Here is a 23,292-nt window from a genome sequence, read left to right as displayed (position 1 = left end):
TCTYTGTCCTCTGGCACCATCAATACTTCTGCTTGCATTTATCCCATTCACAGAGTATTTTTTGTACTAGGATTGGGATTCACATTCTCTCCTCACACATTCCAGCTCCTTCAATCTTTTTACAATTACCTTATTTTAAATTACTAGACTGCTCTCCACCCTCACCCCCATCTTACTCCCGGTTGCAGATACATCACTGCATTTACCTTAAAAACCCACTACTCACCTTTGTCTTCCTAATCTCTTCCTTCCTTAGGTACTTTCTTATGCTATAGCTTCTGATAAAGAGCTTCTCCTAGCAGGTAACAAGAAAACACTGTTGTCCTTCAAGCTTGCATAACAGTTTACAGTTTTTGTAGTTGCTCAGTAAATGATGTCCACATGTTTTAACTTTCTTTTCTGGAGGCTGTTGATTTCCCCAGGGCAACAAGAAACATGATACTATTAGGTTAACGCCAGGTAAACAGTACACAAACGGGCTATTCCATATGCAATGCTTTCTGGTTTGATTTTGTTTTATAGTTAACACTCAAAATTCTTCTGTCATCTCTCTGGAATTTTATGGTAGGTTTTAAAATTTTACCTTCCTGCTAGGGTTACCTGTAGAGCTTAACATTCAAAATACAGCTGTGGCACAGAATACCTTAACAGACGTGTATTAAAAATGCTCTTTAAAATTCCCAAGCTTTGAACTAGAGAAATCTCTCAAAAAGTTTTCATGGAAAGTTCATCTCAGTTGGTTCAATTCAGCTCCAGTTAGATGCACCTTTTCAAATAATAGAAAAAAATGCAACGAGGTCAGACCCAATCAATACAGTTGTTCAAACAGAATTTCAGGCACTGTGATGTGTGCACATTTTGTGCTCTTTCTTTGTACTGCTCCACTATGAAGAAAGGTTGCTTTTGCTAGTAGAGCAATAAAAGTCTTAGCCTTTTGAATACAGCCAAATAATCAACGGGGATGTTTACCAGGTTTGGAAAATACAGCAATTTTTTATGTCTTTGCTGAGCACGTCTTTGTTCATTTTATAACTATGCAATACATACAAACATGTTGCACAAGCCAGTACTTTTAAATGCCCAGACATAAATCAGATGAGTAAAGCATCAAAAAGATCATGCCTTGGTTATCTTCAAAGTTTTGAGACTAAATAAATCCAGTTTTTCCTTCATATAGCACCCAGAAATTAACTGCTGTGACACATGTGACATTGGAAATTTTATAGAGAAGCACAGATACTGATATAATATTATCTATATACTTTAAGATTYGGAAATTAGTTAATTAAATGGTGCAGGTGCAAAACCAACTCTGTAAGCCGTACYGAAACGTGCTGGGAGTACTCACTTCCCCCAAACACCAACCCTTCCTAAGGCTGCAGGCTACTCGAGAGCACCTCACTTGACCCTTGACAAGGTTTTTGAAACAGCAGCTCAGATCTGGTAACATCTTTCAGAAAAATGTGGGGAAGTGGAAAGGCTTCATGCAAGTTCAAAGATGTTAAAGCAGTGCTATACATGAACATTAGGCTGTCGTTTCAAAATTCATCGATGCTATAAAATTTTCATAGCCTTAATGCAACAAACTGAAAATACAGTCCAGTGTAAAAAGAGAGAATTCAACCTATACAATGTTTGCTTGGTATAACATCACACAACACTATGCAAGAACTACTACTGCGCTCTAGTATATTCCTCCTTCTTTTAGAGTCACAAATACTTACGTTGTTTAACAGAAGGGAAAAAAATGCTACTTTCTGACAGAAAACAGATTGATCAATGCTTTACTCTTCTAGCACACATTATATTTTTCTAACCTTGATAATAGGGCAGTGGTGTGTTACACCTACAAATCAACATTTTGATTACAAGGAAATCAGCCTAAAACAAACTCTTTTATCTTCAAACAATTACAGCTAATTTTCAGTTGTACACATCCAGGCCTGCAAAAAGATGGTCACTGGAGAAGAGGATTACACACATTCCAGAAAATATTTTAGACAAAATTCCTTTCTTTTTTTTCTTCTCAGTATAAGGGATTAATTACGAACACAGACATTTCATTTACCCTAGATCAAAATGACGTTTCTTCCCAAAATAAGTTACTCTTTAGTACTAACTTCAGCAAAAGTTAAATGACCAAGAAGGTGCCAGATAACAAGTCAGACGTGAGACATAAGACAGTAATGACAGTATTGTTGCAGCACTATTAAAGACGCAACTCTGAAAAATCTCTGTTTAAGAATAAATATAGATTTTATCAGTTGCCATGATATACTTAGAGAAAAAAAAAWAAAAGAAGGAAGCTTGGTCTAAGTCCTATTGACATCGGGGATGTGAGCCAAAGCAGCACAAAATGCTAGAACAGCCCAAAACTCGAGAATTTTAAATATATGACCCTTATAAATACATGAATGACCCTTTAAATATATGAATGATAATTAGAAAGACAGAGGCAAAAGGGAGTTATGTTAATATTTTAATCTGTACATAGACCATTTTCCAAACTGTTACATTTTATTTAAATTAATGTTTTCTTGCAAAATATTTATTTTTCCAAACTTTTTATAAAGGCAAAAATAAATCATTATTTTGGCAAAATGTTTCGAAGTTGATACTGGCAGTATTGAGGTAAAATAGATTGCATTAGCTAAATATATACTTTTAAGAATATTTCTGAGTATAGTGTTAATATAATATGATTCATCTTACAGTATGAAACTTGAAAATCAATCAATTCCAAGGGTTTTGTAACTATTATTTGAATACAGCAAATAAACATTCTTCCTAAAATACTGCAGGAGTATTTCTCAGACATTCTTATTCAGAGCTGAACTCAACTAATAATTACATATTATTATTGGACAATTTCTTGCATTCAGTGGGTCCATTTTTTTCAAGTAAAGGAATCTCAGCAATTCATTTAATTTCATTTTCCCCCCATGTAACCACCTCACTCTTTGCCCTAAACATAAGCAGAACACTGTATATGAAAGTTTGGCAAAGTCAAGCACCACTGAGTTTACGCACAAAATTAGCAGGTGCCACATTACATTAGCTTTGCTGTTTCCTGGATAAATACTAGTTAATACACCTCATATTCCATTATTGAAAAAAAATCAGAAGAAAAAATATATATTTACTAGTAAAATGATATATGCTATTACATTTATTGCTTRCTTCACATACTTTAATTAAAGTTTTTTCTTCCACATCTCAACTTTTATGAAAAAATATAATTTGTTAGCTGTTTATTACTGAGGGGACAGCATTACTGTCAGAGCAGCGTAACACACTGTATGTTGACAATGGCAAGTTCCTCATTCAGGATCAAAAAGGAAGCTGAGTTAAAACCAAGTGTCCTCATGCCCTTCGCAGACCATTTTAGCTAGTCGGGATTAGTGACATGCAGAAACACAGGCTAGAAGCTACTTGCAAGGAACCCTTTAACGGACATGAGAGCGAGTGATTAACTCCAGAACACATCCCTCGCGAGCAACTCTGGCAGTGAACCTCTGGACAGAGTTAGCTTTACCCACATGCTATGGAAGTGCTTCTAGCATGGTTCAATTTGCATTTCTTCATGCAACTTGACATTGTGTATCTAAGCCTGAGGGGGGAGTAACAGCATCTTGTAACATTTATGTAAGTAGTTCCTCTTGAAATGAATTCAGCCCTTGATTAAAAAAATCTAAAATATATTCTGTCCTAAAAATACACTGTCAGTATCTTACAGAGTTTGTTAAAAGTGCCATTTATTCATATAAAAAGTCTGAACTAAACTGAAGTCAAAATAAAGYGATATGCAACTTGCTTAGTTTTCACAGAAAATCCCCCTTTTCTTCTCAGAGTATGTGTTCACAGGAACGCGTGGTGGTCGGCTGCTGAGTTTCTCCACAGAAAGCTGGGCAAGGGCTTTTCTTCCTTCCATGTGGCATTGCTAGGTGGGTTTCGCTTTGAGGCTTATGTCAATGCTCAATTACTGCTTTGGCTGGTACAAAGTAAAATGAAACRTGGTTAAAAACTGAGGGGAGCCCTACTAAGGCTGAGTAACAAGCACTGGCAGGAAACGTGCTTTGCGTTAACTCCTTCTGCAATTGCCAGGACAAARCTAATACAGACACATCAAGGAACAGCTATTACACGATGCCACGGAGCTAACACCCAAACTACTGCCCCTCTTGCTTATTGCTATAGCTGCTGCCGTTTTTCCTTGACACTTTTCCTGAAGAAAATCTAGTAGGATTTATAATATACATGTATATCTACATATCTATATACATATATRCATATGTATATAGACATACTTAAGGGCAAGAAAATTATATTTAATAAAGCCTCTGTTCTATTCGAAATGGCAAAACAGCGACAATGGCATTCTTCTGTTAACATAATTCAGTGAAAAAAAATATTGAACCCATAAACAAAGAAAATATTGCAAAATTAGTTAAAGGGCTAAATTTTTAGCTCACCTTAAAGAAGCCTCAAGTRTTAGTTCAAGCATAAGGTATTGGCCCTAAGAGAAATGCCTGCTTGCAATGACTTTCATTCACTGACATGTCAGATGCTCCTGGGCAYGGGCAGAGGTCCCTACACACCCTTACTCTGGCCACAGCAGTGCCGAGTCTAGTGATGCAAGTACCAACTGCTGCTGAGAATCTGGCCCCAAACTACCAGCAGTAAAGATGCCTCCCTCCCTCCCTCCCATGCACTCTGGAGCAGGATCTTTTCTGTAAAGCCATGGTGGTTACTTGAGACTTTATTAGCTCACGTGTTAGCTCATTAGAAGCGGTATTTACTACACACTAACAACATTTCCTGGTTTCTGAAAAACACACGCATGCATACATTTGGATCTAATTTAGGGCTAGTAAGACATGTTAAAATTCAGCAAGTCACAGCAAAGATACAACGGCAAATCAGAYATGCCAAGAGCAGTTAGTTCTTACTTTTAAGGTGTTTAGACAAATGTGTAGTGAAATCCATTGCTTAAGGGAGAGTGAGGTGGTTGTGGTACAGAAGGTGAGGGTGCTTTAGATGGATAGGTCAACTGATGAGCTAGAAGGGATCACACACAGGAATTAGGCAGCACAATCAAACATACATATTAAAACACAGCCACCCTAATTTTTATAACCACACAGGAAACCTGATTAGTAATGCAAGAGGTGATACACTGTTTTAGTTACATGGAAAACAATTTAAACAACAACATTTCCACCAGCTCTTTTCTCCCCTCATCAGTTGCATTAAATTGTGAAAAAAAMCATTCTGATTCGGACGAGAAATAGGCAACCTATATTAAGATGAAGTTTTACTGGAACATTAAGGCACACAAAACTGATATACCCTAATGAAACTCTGCTTTTAAATGTGGAAATTCTGAAATAGCACCTGTATTTGCTAGTTTTGTTTCAACGTTTCTCTAAGCTACAGGTTTTCAGTATTTCCTTTAATAACAATACCAATAAACAGAAATAAAGATGATATATAGGAAACCACAAGATTAAGAAATCATTTAAAATGTATGTAATGTTACTTAATACAGTGTATGATACAATAAACACATCTTACTTAAGCATGAAATTACAGAATAAAGAGTATAACAGAGCAATGAAAAAGTTATCATAGCATCCTAAAGTGTATCAATGGCTTCAAAAAAAAAAAAAAAAGCGGGGGAAGTAAAGTTTCAATCTTTTCGTACAAAATCTGGGCATTTAGTTTTGGATTTCAGATATAGTCTGCTTGGTCAGTAAAGGGACATGTTGAGAAACCAAACTTTAAAAATCAAACTATAACAATGTGAATGAATTTACTGATCTGTAAAATTAGAATAAATGGGAAYGCACAATTAGCTGTGCAAATCAGCACATGATTTTTCTCTTAATCACTTCAGATCACCATAAAATGCCTGGTGTCCCATTGTTATTAAAACACACTACATGTGCTTCTTTTAGAACTCCCTGAGTATTTTTTTTTTAAGGAAAAATAATAATTGAAATCTAAGCAAGACATATTGAAAGAGATGATTATTTTGGATGTAAATGTTGCATGGRAAACTTGCGTGAAAACATGTGTGCCTGGAGGTAGATGTATGAAATTCTATAGTTGATTAAGTCCTTAGGAAATATCTGCATTTTTGAAGTGTCTAAAAAGACTAAAGAACTGTTGAACTTCATAAAAACATTATTTAAAAAGATGACCACAAAYGTATTTTTCATATATTCAGATACTGCAAATCGTACCAATGAAGTCCACATGAAGTCTGTGCCATGTGGCAGGGACCAAGTAAGCAACGGTTTACCCCTGCTAATCTTTGCTTCTCTGTCACCTTTTCGCAGAAGCAGCTAGAACTCGCATGGGAAAGACTGGATTCCTCCTGGGACGAAGTCCCACGCAAAACCCAAGCCASTGCCAGTGCTTAAATGCCCTGCTCATTAACAGGAGAGCCAGACTGAGGGCCAAGAAGCAGTTCCTTTGCACAGAGGCCTCTGGATCCAAAAGGCCGTTGCTGAAATCCTCCCAAGACCTCACCATTCTGTTCCTTTCTAATGTTCAGGTCGTTAGGCACGTAAGCCAAAAGGAAGCCGGAATGGTTTCTGTATCTTTATTTAACACACAAGAAAAATTCCACTCTTAATGGAAGCTGAACTTTGGTCTTTGTAAAAGGCGCTGAAACTAAACACAACAGAACACTTTCCCCACCTTCCATGCATTTCTACTCTATTCTACTTCATCTGTGAATCATTTTATTCTTTTCAATGAGAAAATTACCCATAGAATCTCTCCAAACTCTCAARATTGTAACTTGAGAATATATTTCATCTCCTCAAAATCACATTYCTCTCTGGTTTAGCTGCTATGGCACCCTTGATGCAGCCACATTCAATTGACAGTCTGTTACTATAATGTAGGCTACATATCTGGACACTGGAATAAGCTGTCTTTAATAGAAAGGTCCTCACGGTTTCTGTGGCAAGTGCTGTAAGCTTCAACTGACAACTTCAGGTGAGAAATGAGCATATTTTTTCTCCATCAGCTTATGTTCCCATCATTTCTATTCTGCGCTGCAACAGTGAACTGTGCCAGTTACAAATGACAAGTCAGACCCTTGCTAACATTAGCTGCTGTGTGTTCGCTGTCACGTGTGATACAACTTGGCTCATGTTTCTTGTATGTCAACTATAAAGCAAGAGTGAAATGATCATTTTTTAGAAAAAATATTGTAAAGGATCTTCTATTTTGCAGCACTGAACAGAACTACTGCACAGATGTTTGACCTCTCACCTTGTTCACCAGACACCCATTTTACAACGTCTTTTTGGGCCCACTGTCATACAGTTCAAACTCCAAATCAATTTATTTATTATTTAGCCCCATTAGGAACAGCTGACTTCCAAGGTATGTACTTTTGATCATATATTCTCCCCTTTGTCCTTGCCACTGACAGCCAGATACTTAAACCTCTCCATCTTTAACCAACACATCTTTAACTTCTCTAGATTTGGCATCTATAGACATAATGCATTGTTTTGAATAACACAACACTTTCTTATGCCAGCAGCTTAGCAGCACCCCCACACAACTGCAGAAGCAGGTAAAAATAGCTGTTATTTTGTAAATAAGTATTACCTGCTACCTCCTTGCTCTTCTGAGAGGCTTCAGAAGCCAAAGCGTATGATATGGTAATGATGCGTTCCTGCTCTTGCAACTGTGAATCTAAATCAACTGAGTTGTGCTTGTCCTGGGCAAGAGTAGGCTGTAGATTGTGCATACTAGTGGGAAAGTGCAAAACAACATTAACATTTACAACCATAAAGAATAATCCACTGTGCACATGAAAAGAGAGCTCAAGTTCATACAGTAGTTTCAAAACCCACATATGAAGTTGCAAATTGCAATGAAGTTCTTTAAAATGACATTTGATACACTAAATAAACAACTACAGCACACAAAGACAAATGATGCAGCCATTGCACATTCACTATTTGTGCATCTCCTTAAAGATATTTGAAAATCGTTTGTTGTAAATAGGCTGTTTACAAGAAAGTTATTTACTTGAAAAGTTAATAATTAAAATTCTTGTTTGTGCCCAGAGAAAGAAGCACAATCTGACAGTCCTCAGGTACAGTCTCATTAACAATCCTACAAAAAGAAAGCGGACATATGCATCAACGCTGCTCTTCTCTTTTCTATCTGGTTTTAAAAGGCAGCACATCAAGCATGTTACTAAATAAATTCTGCCTGAGTTTTCTACACATCACAAAATATTACACTTAGCTAACTGAATTAGAAATGATCTGTTGTAATAAGCTGCTTTCCACTATTTAATATCACCCCCTATAGCGGATTTGAAAAATAACTGACCTTGATTTAGTAAGAATATTCTTTATCTTTTCTGCTTTACGCTGCCTTGCTGCCAGCTCTTCCACAGAAAGAGGTTCTTCTGGCTCCAGCTCAACATAGCGCTCTGGAATTGCCACCTTCTCGGGTTTTGACAACTGTGGAAACAAAACAAGCATCAAGCTTTTAATAAGAAGGACACAATACAGCAAACAGACAAAAGCAAAGGGAAACATGGAAAGATGCTGAATACTTTTTTTCCATTTCTGAAGTTTGCCTGAACACTGAATTCTTTGTGAAACTTTAATATAAAAATTAACAGAAAAGTGCACTCATATGTGGAGATCAAAAGATAATGGCTCATGGGTGCATTGAGAAGGTCTTATTTTAAATATCCCTTTATATAAAACAATACGCTGACAACAAATTTCAGAGTATGTTCAACAAGTCTAGACATCTTTAATTTACTGAATTTGTATTTGCTGTGGCATTTTACACATTACATATATGCATTTAAATCTTGCTATATGCTTTCCTTTCCACCAGATGGCTCAATAGCATTCCAAAAAAATGCCTTTTGAGCTAGAGCTACAAATAAAATCTAGTGCCCAGAGTACCAACCAAGTCACTTGGAAACTCAACAGAATGGCCTCTTTTCTCCTGGTCAGCATAATGCAGTACTCACTCTTATCCATTATATTTTGTGACAATGACATGAAGACTAAAGTGGCTCTGTGGAACTGCTACTTCTTCTATTTCTTAAGTACTTTTGTTGATTTACATAACTGTAAATATTTACATACACAGCATATGAACATATGTATGTAAATATTTACATACACCGATTCTGATTTACATAACACTACCCTATTTAATCATTTTTCCCCTATAAAGTCCTTCATTTTGAAGAGCCAACCTTTTGGTTTTTTCCTTTCCTCTGAGACACACTACTTGCACAAGCAGTACACAAGCTTTTAGCACAAGCTGATAAACATGCCTTGTTTTCAATACCTAAAAGCCTCCTTCCTTCCAGTTAGGCCTTCCAGCTAACTTGGGACACAAAGGATTAACATTCATTAGCTACAGATCAGGAAGGCTGGTATTTTGGAATACAAAACAAGCAGCAATAGAGTCTGAGCATTACCTCTCTGCTGATATCTAAATCATAATCTTGAGGCTCCAGGTCTGTTTCTGTTACTGCCACTGGCTGAACTTTCAACCAGCTGTTTTCATCCTTGTCTTCTCCACGAACTACTCTCTCCAGTAACTGCAAATCAAATTCTTGCTCTCGTTTCCACTAGTAACAGATACAAAAGAATTAACAGCATTCAACCACACTGACAAACGCACTACTTAGCAATGTTTACAACTACTGCTGTCAATGTTATACTGCTGACAGATTCTACAAAGTAAAACTAGTAACCGATGCGAAGAGCGAAACAACTCTCATCTTGGAACATTTGGTTTTAGATTTCATGTCTGTTGTGCTGCATGCATTTCTAAGGGTAGATTAATTCTACAGGCAACAGTTCAGTAGTATTAAATCCTAACAAATGTATTTGTCTTGATTTCACATAAGCTCATTTATAAGGCTTACACGTAAGCTTCAGTGGAAGCGCAGATGTCCATATCAGTGAGTAGAGGAACTGACAGTCCTAGGTCTCCTGACGAAACCACACGGGGTAATTTGAATTGCTGGACCGAATGGCCACTTACGCTGCAGGGCGTACAAGTTGCAAGAATTTCAACTTATACATTTTATGCAACTTCCTAGAAAAATACTTAGTAGCTACTGCTGATAATATTTTAGATATTACTATTAACTTCTCTTGAAATTGAAAATAGCGGTAACTTAAAATATCTAAGGCTTCACTAAAAGCATTTTTTTTTCAAAGCTCTATATTCCTAGGGTAAATACTTATCATTAATAAAATGAGAACGTATTTATATTAAATAGCATAATTTAAGAGTTCTCTGTTCCTAATGCTTGAATAGCTCCTTCACAGCTATGTACATAATACAGATGACACCTAAGAGCACTACCAATATATTTTTGCTTATAAATGGCAAGAAAAAAGTTCAATTGCAGCATTACTCTACCCAGCAGTTTTCATCAAATTTAGCAAAGTTTAAACTTGATATTAAAAGTAGCAGAAAAAAAGTGGACAGAAGACCTAAAAGCATCTATCTCCTCCAGTGTTTGACAGTACCAGTAGGAGAACATGCTGTAGTAGATCTGTCATTTATATTATAAATCTATCTCATTTTCACCAAAGATTGAACTCCACATGAAGTTCTTAGAATCCACCAAGTTATTAGTATCTACCTGAAACCTATTCATGCACAAGCTCTCAATATTCACTCAGAAGATACATATCTTCTATTTATATCAAAAATAATGAGCACCTAAAAAGGTAACTACATCTCAAAAAAGAGATGTTTCTTTTTAGAATTCAGAAGAGAAAAAATATTTTCTCGTACTAGTTCTTCAAACTCATTCTACTCACATTTGAACCAGGCCTGATTGACATGCTGTATTTTAAATACACAGTATTATTTTCAAGTTATTATATATAAGAAAAACATCAAACCATTATTATGAAGCAATATTTTTATTGGCTTTGATGTTGCAACTTTTACATTAAAAAGGCATTTTATATAACAAATGAATTCATGTACTGTGATCAGTATTTTAAATGCCATACTATCCTAGAGACTTGACTGATTAAAAATTGAGAGTTACACACACAATGCATGTTTAAAGCAACCGTTACATACTGAGCAGCACTTCAATTATACATTTAACTGTTCACCGTTTTGGCTGCTAAATAACTGTAATGCTATAAGTAATTGTGCTATGAAACATGCCTGTTGTGTGTTGAAGCCCTATACACACACGAGATGATCATTACAAAACATTTCAAGGGCTAAAAGATTAATTCAAGTCTTTACAGCAACAAAAAGTCCCAGATGGCACTCAAATTTATAGATAAAATGTTTGCCATGGATGCTAATATGGAGTCTTACAAAAACATTTAAATTAGACTTGTGTATGTTAGAACCATGAAACATTAGAAGTTCAGGTTTAGTTCTTCTAATTAAAATCTGAAAATAACAGCGATTCCCAAAATACTATGGACTATCTTGAATAAAATTGTGATCACACAACAGAAGACAAGAGATCAGTATCTCCAAGTAGCGCATTCCTATTCACTGGGAAAGTGAATACAGGTTAGCTGGAGATTAGSTGTTTCTAAGAAATGGGAATGAAAGACTGAATATTATAGGGGCGAGGGTTTAAAAGCTAGCAACATGTACTAAATGCAATTAAGCCTGGTAAAAATTGAGTAGTTAGAAATTTTAAAATAACTACAAATTCTGCAAATTAAAAATAACAAACAAAAAACAACAAAAAAGACACATTAGGCATGATGAGTGACAAATCTAAAAGCAAGAGATCTTGTGCAATGAATTAGGTAAAATAAGGTGATCATTCTAAAGCTCTAGTGGACCAAATAAAAAATAAATAAATTAAAAGACCACAGCGTAAGTGCAATTACAGTACAATCTTGGTTTAGCACCAAGGGAGCAATTGGGCAACTTCTCTAATTAGAATTGCTTTGGTTAGTATCCATAATGTATCATTACAAACTTATATTCTGCATAGCATCATCTCAGAACGCAACAAAAGTCCTTTTCTTCATCGACTTCAAGTTGAGCCTTAGTAGAATATTCTACATTTTGATCTTTAAAGCCAAATGGATAATTAGAACACATTCGCCCTTACATAAGTTTCTAACAAAAGTGATTAGATTTTAAAACACATCATCCATTTATCAAATCTAAAACCAAAACCAAACCAGCAACTGAACACAACTCTCCATCTTTGTCTTATATTACCCCATCTATCTCACAACCTAATTTAAAAACTTAAAAGAAAAAAAATCCATCCGTAGCCAACAAGAACATTCTAAAAGGCCCATTCCATTAGGCAGCAGTTTGAAGACTGTACAGACTTCTTAAGTTCTGAATACAATTCTCATAAAAAACACATTTCTTAAATCACTCCAATATATATTCTAGTCTCCACTCAGCACACTAACCTCTGACCAACTTACCTGCTGAACCTGCTACAGTTTTCTAGTGACTACTAGAAAAACAAAACAAAACAAGAAAAACACTGTTATTCACACTCTGACCCTCATTTCGCACTGTACAGCACTAACTTCACTAGACTACACGCATCACACATCCTCAAGTGAAAGTGCTTGCTAGGAAAAAAAATAATCCAAAGATCATAGTTTTAGTTTAGTCCTTTTAAGGCATATCTAACATACTGAGCCTAAGTCTGCAGAAATGTGCCTGCTGAAAGACCGAGATGGACCAGACTGCCTCTCTCCTTGGCTAAGAGTCCTCTTGCGTTCACGAACTAAAGCCTTCTGATGTCGCTTCATCCTCTCCAGCTGCTCTTCTGCACTCATCCTGCCTCTTTGGTGGTCTCCAGAGTACAAACGTTCCAAGGCACTCTTTGGTCTCTCCTGAAGAAGTCACAAGGCATGCAAATCATATGTCGCAATTAATACATTGTAAGAAGTAAACAACAAAACAACTCTTTTCCTTGCTTTAACACTAAGTTAGATCATTTAGTTCTTTTATTTTTTATTAATTTGCACATTCCAACTCTGTAATTTCAGTTAAGATGGTAGAGCTGATCTGATGTTCTGAATATTGTTTTATAAATCTATTAAAAATGTAGCCAACTGCTGCCTCCTTGTGTCATGGTTTGTTAGTAAAGAGAAAATAGGAGATATTAGAAGATATTCTACCCTATGCTATTAGAGGCCCATTTYCTGGTATGCAATACATATCTGTACTTAGAAGTACTTTGAGTAATACAGACATTTGTCTTCAAAAGTTTCTTTTAGAGCTTACCTTGGATCTATCCCGCCGAAGTGTTGCATATGATGAAATGGTAGATGATTGGTGCAATCTGGAAGTAGATCCAGATAAACCTTTACAAGAAACAGGAAAATCTTTTACGACCAAAAGCAGATTAAAARGCAAATAAGAGTTTTAGAAATGATCTTACATTTTTTCTATCATACTGCAGTTTCTATTTTAGTTCACATTTCCTATTTTTCAGTTTAGAAGGTCATGAGAGGCACACAATTTGATTTCAGCCACAAATAATATTTTTCAGGTCACTCACTACAGAGTGTAATTCAAACACTTTCAATAATTTAGAGGCTTATATTATAAAAAAGAATGAGATGGACTCAGTTGTGCAACAGAGACAAATAATACCAAAATACATCATCTATATCTTCCGATTGTCATTTGAGAAGTAGTTACACTACTGATACAATAGGGTGCAGTAATAAGTAGCAGATAGTTTTTGTGGGCATTCTGTAACACACAATGTATCATTAACACTCTTCTTAATTTTTAGCGCTTGCATTTCAATGCCTCTGGTAAAAACAGAAGTTTTTATGAAAATCTTTGAGTTTCTAAAACATCATGCAGAGATGAAGCCAAATCATGCAGCCAAATCCCTGGAGAGAAAAGCTCCAGTACAGTGCTACAAAATGCACTTTAACAAATATCAACTGTAGCAATTGTGGACTTACCACGGGTAGGTAACGTCTGGTATCCACTGTTCAAGGTTATTGAACCACTGGAAGGCTGGCTGAGGTCCCCACTTAATGTTGCTAGCTCTGGTTCACTCATGTACGAGCGCAGCTCTACCTACACAGACAYATACTCAGTTGCTCACAGGAAAGACACAGGTAGCAAGTCTTAACAGTGCTCAAACTTGGTTGCTAGATTACTAGGATCTCTCTCTGCCAGATTGCAAGATTTTCTAGTTATTCTAAATCCTAGAGGYGTATAGATTTTTACAGACAGCATCTTTCATTAACGTTTCCTATACGTTTAAAGCACAGGTAATGAGTGCTCACCCTATAATCGCCATTTACATACTGTCCTAGTTCTCTGTCTCTCTTTCTCTCATCCGACTGACGCTTCAGGCCCCGCACTGATGTATGTCTGATGACAGTGGCTTCTCTGGGCAGGGGTGGAACAGCTGGTGGCTGATCATCGGGACTGTACAGCTGGGGGAGAGGAGGTCTGGGTGGTGCTTCATCTTCCTGAGTGTAAGAATTCACAGGTATTTAGCAAACAGTTTGTGGCAGAAGCCATCAAAAAATTCATTATATTCTGAGTTATTTACRAGTGCCACTGGCAGAAGCATAGCCTGCACTCCCACCTCCACACTAGAAACTTGAGGCTTTAAAAGTAAACAAAAAAAAAATCAACAAAAAATCACTACTGAGGAAGTTCTGCCTTGACAGGATCTCTACCAGAACATCGCTACCAGTGGCAACTACCAAGTTACACTCATACTCCTCCAAGTGCTGCTGCTCAGTCCCATTACTAGCACTCTGAATACCTCYTGTATAGCCACACTGCACACTGGCTAACCATGAAGCTTTCAATGTTTCCGCCAGAAGCAAATGCAAAGCCTGCTGAGGGAAGGAAACTTAAAACAGTTGTACTTACAACCTTTGGTGCTAGCTTAGCTGGTGACTGAACAGGGGGCTCGATTTTTTTCAGCTGCTGTGTTTGCTGCTGTGTTCTAGCCTGGAAATAAGGCTGTGGATATAGCCTGACTTCCACAGAAGATTTAAGGGGACTAGATGGAGGACTAGATGGTGGAATGGAAGGTTTGTTCTCCGCACTTTTCAGAGAAGTTGCTAAGGAAGGCACTGTAGGCTGAGAAAACGAAGGCACTACTTTTCTCTCTATGGGAAAAATAAGTAAATATATTAGATGTCATTATATATGCTCATCCTTAAATCTATCAATAATGTTCATTGGAATAAAAATTAACAACTTTAATAATAATAACAATAATACCCCCCCACACACACAAACACACAAATACAAACACACAAATAAAAACACCAAAAAAAAACACCTAACACTCCGCACATTATTTTGAATGTAAACCATTACTTAAACTATGTGGTTGGGACAGAGCTGCACAGGATTTTTTTTTTTTTTTTTAAAACTTATCCCATTATTACTGTTACTCTCCTTTAAGCCGTTACATTTTAGTTCCAAAATTATGTGGAAAAAAACAGTCATTTCATCGCCTGAAAACCAAAGGGAAACAAACCAATTCCAAGGGAATATACTCATGCTACAGGATTTTTGATACAATCAACAGCAGAATTGACTTGATTTTCTGCACCAGAACCAGTATTAGGACTTCTGAACTGTTTACACATTTCCAAAGATTCTACTATATTTGCRTATCTTAATTATGTTATTCTTACCTGGATTCTTGATTGACTCTACTATGGTTTTGTAATTAGCTTTATTTACACTCAAGCCAGCTGTAACATCTTCAATTCTCCATAGGTCTTTTTGTATTTGTGTTTTCTCCTAAAGTTGAGGTAAAAGGAAGAAAAATAAATTATACCCCATTTTTATTTGTCAGGGGCTTATCTTCTTTTGATATCAAAATCAAACATTTTAGAAGTTACATAACAACTTAAAGAGTCTACAAATAGGTTAAATCATTATGTCAATTTAAAAAAATACACAGATAAACAAGACCTGCATATAGGTCTATATTTCCTACAAACGTCAAGGAAAAATAGTAGAGAACTCTATTCTCTTTTCTGTAGTATTGCTCCAGCTAGGCTTTTGTTGCAGTTTAATATTCTCTATAAAACGAGCTTATAGATCCTTGTTAATTTGAATTCTGTTCTTATATCCTGCACAAATATACTTAAGACTGCTAAGACAGTCCTACCAAACTTCTCCTTCAAATTTTGGAAAAATGTCTAATACTAAAAAACAAAAACAAAAGAAAAAATATGCATGTGTATACATAGTTATTTATTTACTAGTACAGTCTCTCTGAATACTGTGAAGTATATAACAGCTTTTAATGGCTGGAATGCAAGACCAAAGCAATCTCACAGAATAAATGACAACTTTATTTTCTGCTCACACCAGGATGGTGTGCAGCTCWCACCAGGTGTACTGGCTTCCAGGCTAAATAGTCTCACGGACTGCAACAACACATYGTTGCAAATCTGCAAATTGTTCCAAATGGTTTGCAAATTTGATTTCATCTCATAACCTGTTTGCTCCACTAATTCCTTCTCGAAGGAAAGAAAAGGAAGTTTTACCTACAATGTGGACTCTGCCTTTGATTGTATTGTGCACTTAGAAGCCTTGGCTACTGAAGCTGCTACTTCAATCAGAAGTTTATAGTAATCATCATTACGATGGAGCAAACAACTGCTCTCACCTGTGTTTCTGTTTTCCAAGTTTGGGATTCTTCCTGTTACTTTATGGCAATCYGTTAGTTTTTAGGAATCAATGCATGTTAATTTTTCCAAAGCTGGCATTAAGAATAAACTGATGGAGTTATTGTCCCCCTTCATGGTTTTACAAAAGAAGCAGAAGACAGTGAACCTGCTGACAAACTCAAACCTGGAAACCCATCACTTGCCATATGCTGCATATGAACTGCTAATTTCYAGACTGTAAGTCTGGAAGAGAAAATTTTAAGTAAAAGCCCTTCCACCTCACAGAGCCAGGGAAGGCAGATAAGTAACTTTGCACATTCCACCTTAGGCCTGAAAATAAGTACAGCCAGGCCATAGATCAGAAAACAGGGTGCCAAGACAACAAACATTTACGTGATGGACAATGTAATTTGCCTGCAGTCAACTCACTCGATAGGTGGAACATGAAAGATTGTCAGAATACAAACCATCAACTTGCACATTTCATTTCAGTGTTCTGAGATTATTCATACYACAATGACGGATTTATAACCATCAAGTCTCCAATTTTTTTTTAGAGGTGCCACATATAAAAAAATTCCTATTAAAACCACTTATAAAATATCTGTCAGTCAGTAGCTTACAAAAAACACGGTACCTTTTAACGTTACTTCTTCTCATTAACTAGATCTTCRTGTGAATATTTTGGATCAAAAATTAATTAGATCTTAAAGATATATACTTTATAGGGAGCATGAGAAGTTTGTTTGGAGAGAGAAACCAATTTCTCTAGTTTCCTTCACCCAGAAACATAATTTAGAATGATTTACAAAACCAGAGGAAAAACACTTGCCAGCTGAGAAACCACCACGACCACAACCACAATACCACATCTTTACTTTCAGCACACCCAGCTCCAGCCAGCCCGTAAGCAAAAGGCAACGACCCTCTGACAAACAAGATTTACTTGGACTGAGCTGGCTAAAACTTTCAGTTTTTAACCTCTTAATTATTGCTAGACAGAAATAGTGTTCTCCACTTCCTACAACTACTTCAGCCTGTAAAAATTATTGAATGTTTAGCAACAGCCTTTAAGACTGCTTTTTAAATATACAGTGTATATTATTTTAAAGCTGTTACCAAACACTATTTGAACACCCTACACATTTTTTGGTTGAGACTGCATATGGATATTTGAGGTATCTTTGATGGAGCATAATTATAAGCCTATGGAATACTTTTCGAAGAAATCAGATCTCTCTAATATGCCCACAATGAGTGATTGGAAACATTTTTAAAAATCTTCATCAGACATATGTATGAATGAATATAAAATACACACATATGCATGTACATAAGGTATGTTCTTTGCATGCTTGTCTGCCTGTACACGCACACATACGCATGCACATGACTAGAGAAGATGGTGAACCTGACCTAGCACACTCTCTCTTTTAATATCAAAACCATTTCTTCCTTTCTACGCAAAGCAGTGCAATGTATTGCTAAGCCACATGCTGCACAGCTGGTACTTTTCAAGTATGCTCAAAGCCTAATTGAAATCCCATTACAGTATGTTTGGTGTAAATCTGAAATTTCCCTTTTTAAAAAAATCAAGTTAACTTCGTAAATGGAGAATTTTGTTCTAAAATAATCCTGGGATGCTCTTCTGAGCTAATTCTACAGTTAAGCTCAGTTTAATGATATTCTGTCTCTAGAAACTACTGTAAAAAAACCAAAAGTTATTAAAAAGCTAAAAGTGATTAGCCAAATATGGAATTTGAATATCAATGCAATCTGAAAAGGTTTTGTAACTCTTATTTTGATTCAAGACCTATTCAAGATCTATTAACAGAGAAGATAAACTCATATTTGATCTGAAGTTTGGAACAAACTCTCAAATTTAAAAATTTAACTAGTAAGCGTTTTTAGTCTGGAATATTTGGATAAGTAGGTTGGGATTTAAACAAATTATTTGTTCCTTGTTTTTTTCCCTTAAATACCCTGTTTTGCCTGGACAGGTGAAATCAAACAGACCGTATTCCTTGCTGTAAGATAAAATCATCAGCTCTAAGAAAATATGTAGAAATAATCTTGCAGGCCACATTCAATTCAGTAAACAGAACAGCTTAGCTTCAAATAAAGCTTCTTTGTTAAGATTCAAAACTGAATAACTGACTTAAAACACAGATGCCTTTCAATTACTGATAGCTATTAAACACTTATTCCACTTCACAAAACAATTTGCAGAGGTAAATACTCAATAAACAGAATAACATGACAAAGAACAAGTAATGATAGTAACAAGCTCGTGACTGATGTTCTTAAAAATGGATAAGTGAACCATGTCTGATGAAATAAATGGAAGACTAAGAAGTCCAGCATAGTCTTCTAAATTAAATACCTTATCAATGTCAAGATGTCAGTATGTAATATAAAGACAATAAAATAATGGCACATTTATCTAGACAGCTTATGGCACCTGCTGCAAAATAGCTAGTTACTGAACAGCTCTGCTGCAACAATTTCTGAACTTTGCAAACTAAGCTCTGTGGTGGCTGAACACAGTGCAGAAATCATAGATTTCTCCTATGAGATCACAGCTTTCAAGTTCAGACACAGTCTTCACAAGGATAATTCAGCATCTTAGAACAGACTCACCTGAGATACAAGGGAACTGTTCATCTGCTCCTGCAAGGCTCGCTTCAACTGGTTCACATCCTTCTCTAATTTCAGATATTGATTCCAGGCATTTTCCATTTCCTGTTAGCAAAGGGAATATTCTAACACAATATTATAACACACCTGGAAGCTACTCTATCACTTTCTTAACAGAGCATCTGACTATTTTTAAGATGTTGCTGTTCCAAACGAAGATGAGAAATCTGTTCCGATGTCTAAGTTCATCACAAAAAAACCAAAATACTTTGCTGCACTTGAAGACTAAGTCCAGAATCCCTTACCAGGGTCTTATGGCTTGCTCACACAGAATCATTCCTTTAGCATAAAACTGGAGTTTAGCAGAATCTGAACTAATACGGTAATATGCCATGACAGAAGCGAATCTATCCCATTTCTATTTTTCCATTTACTTTTTTTAACAAGACTATATCTGGAATCAAAACAGTCACCTAAACCAGACTACATAATAGGAAACATAGCAGGATATTCTTTAAATATCATGGCAGACTGAGATAAAACTTCATTAGAAGCGAATACAAATGCAAACACCTGGAAAATAAGGCTAATCACCCTTACATTACTTAGACTTCTTTCAACATCCATAGCATGGAAAATACCATAGAATCTTGTCTATACTTGCACTGCCAAAGGGAGCAGCTGGAAGATTTGTAATGCAATGGCATACTTAAGTGTCAGATCTACAAAAAAAGTTTAGTCTTTGGAGGGTAGGGTGGGCTGGGGAGTGGTAAGAGTGTGGAAGAGACTGTTGACTGTTTATTCATTTATTTATTTTCATTTGTTTTACTTCTCTTGTATGTTAACCAAACCAGTTCAAACATTAAAAAAAAAAAAAAAAAAAAATCTCAGTTTTGCTCTAGCTAGCATTTCAGTTTTGGTTTTCTTGAAAGATCCAAGATACATACCGTTGAAACTTTGGATATTTCAGCTCGAATACGTATGAGATCCTCTTGCAAAAGTCTCTGCTGGTAAGATATCTTTTCTGCATGTTGTGGCTGGTCTTTGTACTGTTCCATCTGCCTGTGTAAAACCTCCAAGACAGACTCCAGCTGATCCTAACAGAGAAGACAGTAGTAAGCTGAGGATGATACAGGGAATTTTACTGATTGACTTGCGGGAAAAGCTATGTTCTACTTCTGCAGTCTTTCCTTTAAGCTACTTATATTAGGATTTGTCTCCTCTTTTGGAGGCTAAGATGGAATTGAAAAACTGAAAAAGCACTAATAACGACTATAATCAAAATTATCTCACATTTTCTATTAAATCTGTGTAAGTAGATAAACTTCTGGAAAACATGAAGCAGCAAAAGAGATTTTTTTCTATTTGCAGTCTGTGCAGAAAAATCCCCTTAAGCAGTACACAGCTGTGAAACCTTACTACGGCACAGTATAAAAATCAATTTAAGGAAAAATTCTCCTCCACTGCAATATTTAAATTGGCCATGTGAGGAAATAAAATATTATCTAACACACCAAGTAAAGCACTTCTCTCTCCCTCCTTTTCTTTCATTTTAGCAGTGCAATTGCCCAGGTTTYGGTGAGAGCGCAACGCGCGCCCTCCTCGCGAGCCTCTCGGAACGCTGCTCTTCACGCAGACAGGGCTCATCCACCTGGGCAGAGCTGCAGTTAAAACACCACTTGGCCTCTCGCAATGCACCCTTTTGTCATAAGGCAAGCTATACCAAAATGTTCATGTACTTCAGTTAGTCATAAACATCAGAAAAAACCAGATATGTGGTTTCAAGACATTCATTCTCAAAATCATGCTTTCTGAAAGGGGGTACTTACTCCTAACAATTTTCTTTACAAGAGTTTACATAAAGGCTCTAAGAAAATTATCATCATGAAAGCAGCATACAGTAACTTTTTTTTATTTGTAATTCCATTTCTTATGGTTATAGGAAAGTTATTATTTTATAGCAAGCTTTTAAATCTATTTACTTTATTTTCCTTCAGGGCTCTTAATTTGTCTTCCAAGTCTTGTAGAATTCTGTCTTGCTCACAGAAAACACTTAGCTTGACCTAAAAACAAAGTCACAGATATGTAAAGTTAGATTTTAGAAAAGAAGAAAAAAGTCTCCTCTAGTAACGCTTTGCTCCCAAGAACATAATAAAATGAGCCCACACAGAACAATGTAAATAGTCAAAGAAATGCACGAGTCAAAGAAATCCACTAAAGTGGTATCTCATACTTACATCAATATCACTTTCTGCAATCTTGACAGGTTTTGTACTTCGTTCTTTTAACGTGTCACGTCCCGTCACCTAGGAGGAACAGGTTTTAAACATCTAAGAAATTGGGAGCAAACTAAACCTGAAATATGCTCCAACAATAAAGAAAAAAAAAGTTAAATATTCAAGGCTATCTACAAAGATTAATACAAGATAAAACAAAATTATGGACGCAGGTCTTTGCAAACACACTTTCGAAGTTTAAAGACTGTATCAGATATGATTACTAGTTATATTAGGCTATGTACTAAATCTTGCAATAGTTTAAAACTGTACAACAGAKCATAAACCCATTTGTCTACAGAGGTATCTCTCAAAACCTAATCGTTTTTAATAGTTTTTAATTAGTTTGAAAGTTCTCATAGAATCAAAGGAAACTATTAGTTTGTCTAAATGCATGTTTGCAGGCCTAACACCTGTAATGCACATTTTCAGCAACATTTTATTTCTCCAAAGGATAGTCTTCTCCACAGTACACAGAGAATTTTGCTCAGGGAGACTTCTACAAGAATGCTACATTTTTAAAGAGTATAGCATTGTAATTTAAGTGCTATTAATCTAGTTTGACAGATAATTCTCTTTTCTAGCATACCAGTCTCAGTCCAATAAACATTGACTCCACATTCARTTTCTGGTGAGAAGATAATCTTATCACATAACTCATTTTTTAAACTAATGCAGACACTAAACTAAACTTCTAGCAAGAACAGTCTTAAAATGAAGGCATATTTATTTAGGTGGAAATTTTTGTCACTGTCCACAGTTTGACTCTTTATTCTTTTTCTGAATAAAGATTAACAGAACTATCAATGTAATAATGCTCATTAAACACACAATTTTTAACAGCCTTAAAACCAAAAGCCTTAATATTATTAGAATACTAAGATTCATTAAGAAGAAAAAAATGTAGTATCAATATACTGTGTAATTTTACCCATAAGCATGTAATAGTTTATAAACAGAAGTAGATCTAAGTATTACTGTTGCAAGGAGAACAGGTAAGTTTTTTGTGGACTTGGAATCTACAGACTTCGAGCTCACTACAGCTATATCCTTTTATTACTAACTCAGCAGGATCTTATGGGATCATACTATAGTTTTCTTAAAATATTTTTTTCTGTAAGTGTAGATGAATCTTTACTAAATCCTTAGTTTCCTGTTTACCACYTTAGATGAAGTTAGCCACCTTCACACAGCTTTTTTTTTCCCCAAATAATAAACTCTGTTTAAAACAGAAGAGTAAATTCTCATTTTGCTTAATGTCTCTTCTCCTTTTATCTGCTGACCCCATTTCAGGTAGTTAGTCGATACATTTATTACATCCTACCACCAAATACAATAACATTTACTGTTTTTCCMAAGTACTTAGTTTTGATTCTCAAATATTTTCAACTTCAATGGTTCAGTATTTTTTAAACAAAAGTTTTATTTAAGAACAATTAACAGAAATAGCTTTAAATACTAAATCTTATCTGTAACAGTAAGAAATAATATAAGCGCAAATATTAGCATGCCCAAGTCCAAATCTTGCACATTTAAGTACCTGAAAGCTAATGGATTGCAAAAAAGTCTCTCTCAAAGCACTGCAGTTACACTAAGAACACAAGCTAGGTATTTTGTGGCTATTTCAAGTTACATAATCACAACTGTGAAGAAGTTGTTAACTTTCAAGCAGTGAACACGAGAACATAACGTAAGATTCAGCATGCGTGTAC

General features: G+C 35.8%; 1 protein-coding gene across 2 annotated transcripts in view; it reads right to left on the bottom strand.

Moving 5' to 3' along the window:
* Positions 1–3,124: 3,124 nt before the first annotated feature.
* The window catches only part of PLEKHA7 (pleckstrin homology domain containing A7), a 109,044-nt gene continuing 88,876 nt past the window's right edge, over positions 3,125–23,292 (bottom strand). Inside the window, exons 14-28 of one of the 2 annotated variants that reach the window (XM_026041123.1) lie at positions 21,542–21,610; positions 21,287–21,367; positions 20,252–20,401; positions 19,308–19,409; positions 15,681–15,789; positions 14,902–15,143; positions 14,301–14,489; positions 13,971–14,088; positions 13,276–13,355; positions 12,681–12,881; positions 9,488–9,640; positions 8,368–8,501; positions 7,633–7,775; positions 4,950–5,058; positions 3,125–3,991 (exon numbers count right to left, since the gene is read on the bottom strand). In XM_026041123.1, coding sequence (XP_025896908.1) covers positions 4,961–5,058; positions 7,633–7,775; positions 8,368–8,501; positions 9,488–9,640; positions 12,681–12,881; positions 13,276–13,355; positions 13,971–14,088; positions 14,301–14,489; positions 14,902–15,143; positions 15,681–15,789; positions 19,308–19,409; positions 20,252–20,401; positions 21,287–21,367; positions 21,542–21,610 — 1,869 coding nt within the window. In that variant the 3' untranslated portion in view covers positions 3,125–3,991; positions 4,950–4,960. Of the gene's footprint in view, positions 3,992–4,796; positions 5,059–7,632; positions 7,776–8,367; positions 8,502–9,487; positions 9,641–12,680; positions 12,882–13,275; positions 13,356–13,970; positions 14,089–14,300; positions 14,490–14,901; positions 15,144–15,680; positions 15,790–19,307; positions 19,410–20,251; positions 20,402–21,286; positions 21,368–21,541; positions 21,611–23,292 lie in introns of those variants that run through there. The other variant, XM_026041122.1, reaches the window with a different exon arrangement.

Source organism: Nothoprocta perdicaria, unplaced genomic scaffold, assembly GCF_003342845.1.
Source record: "Nothoprocta perdicaria isolate Ctin4 unplaced genomic scaffold, notPer1 scaffold_28, whole genome shotgun sequence".
Lineage (NCBI taxonomy): Eukaryota > Metazoa > Chordata > Aves > Tinamiformes > Tinamidae > Nothoprocta > Nothoprocta perdicaria.
The sequence above is the reverse complement of the archived record's forward strand: the minus strand, read 5'-3'. Positions and strand labels throughout refer to the sequence as shown.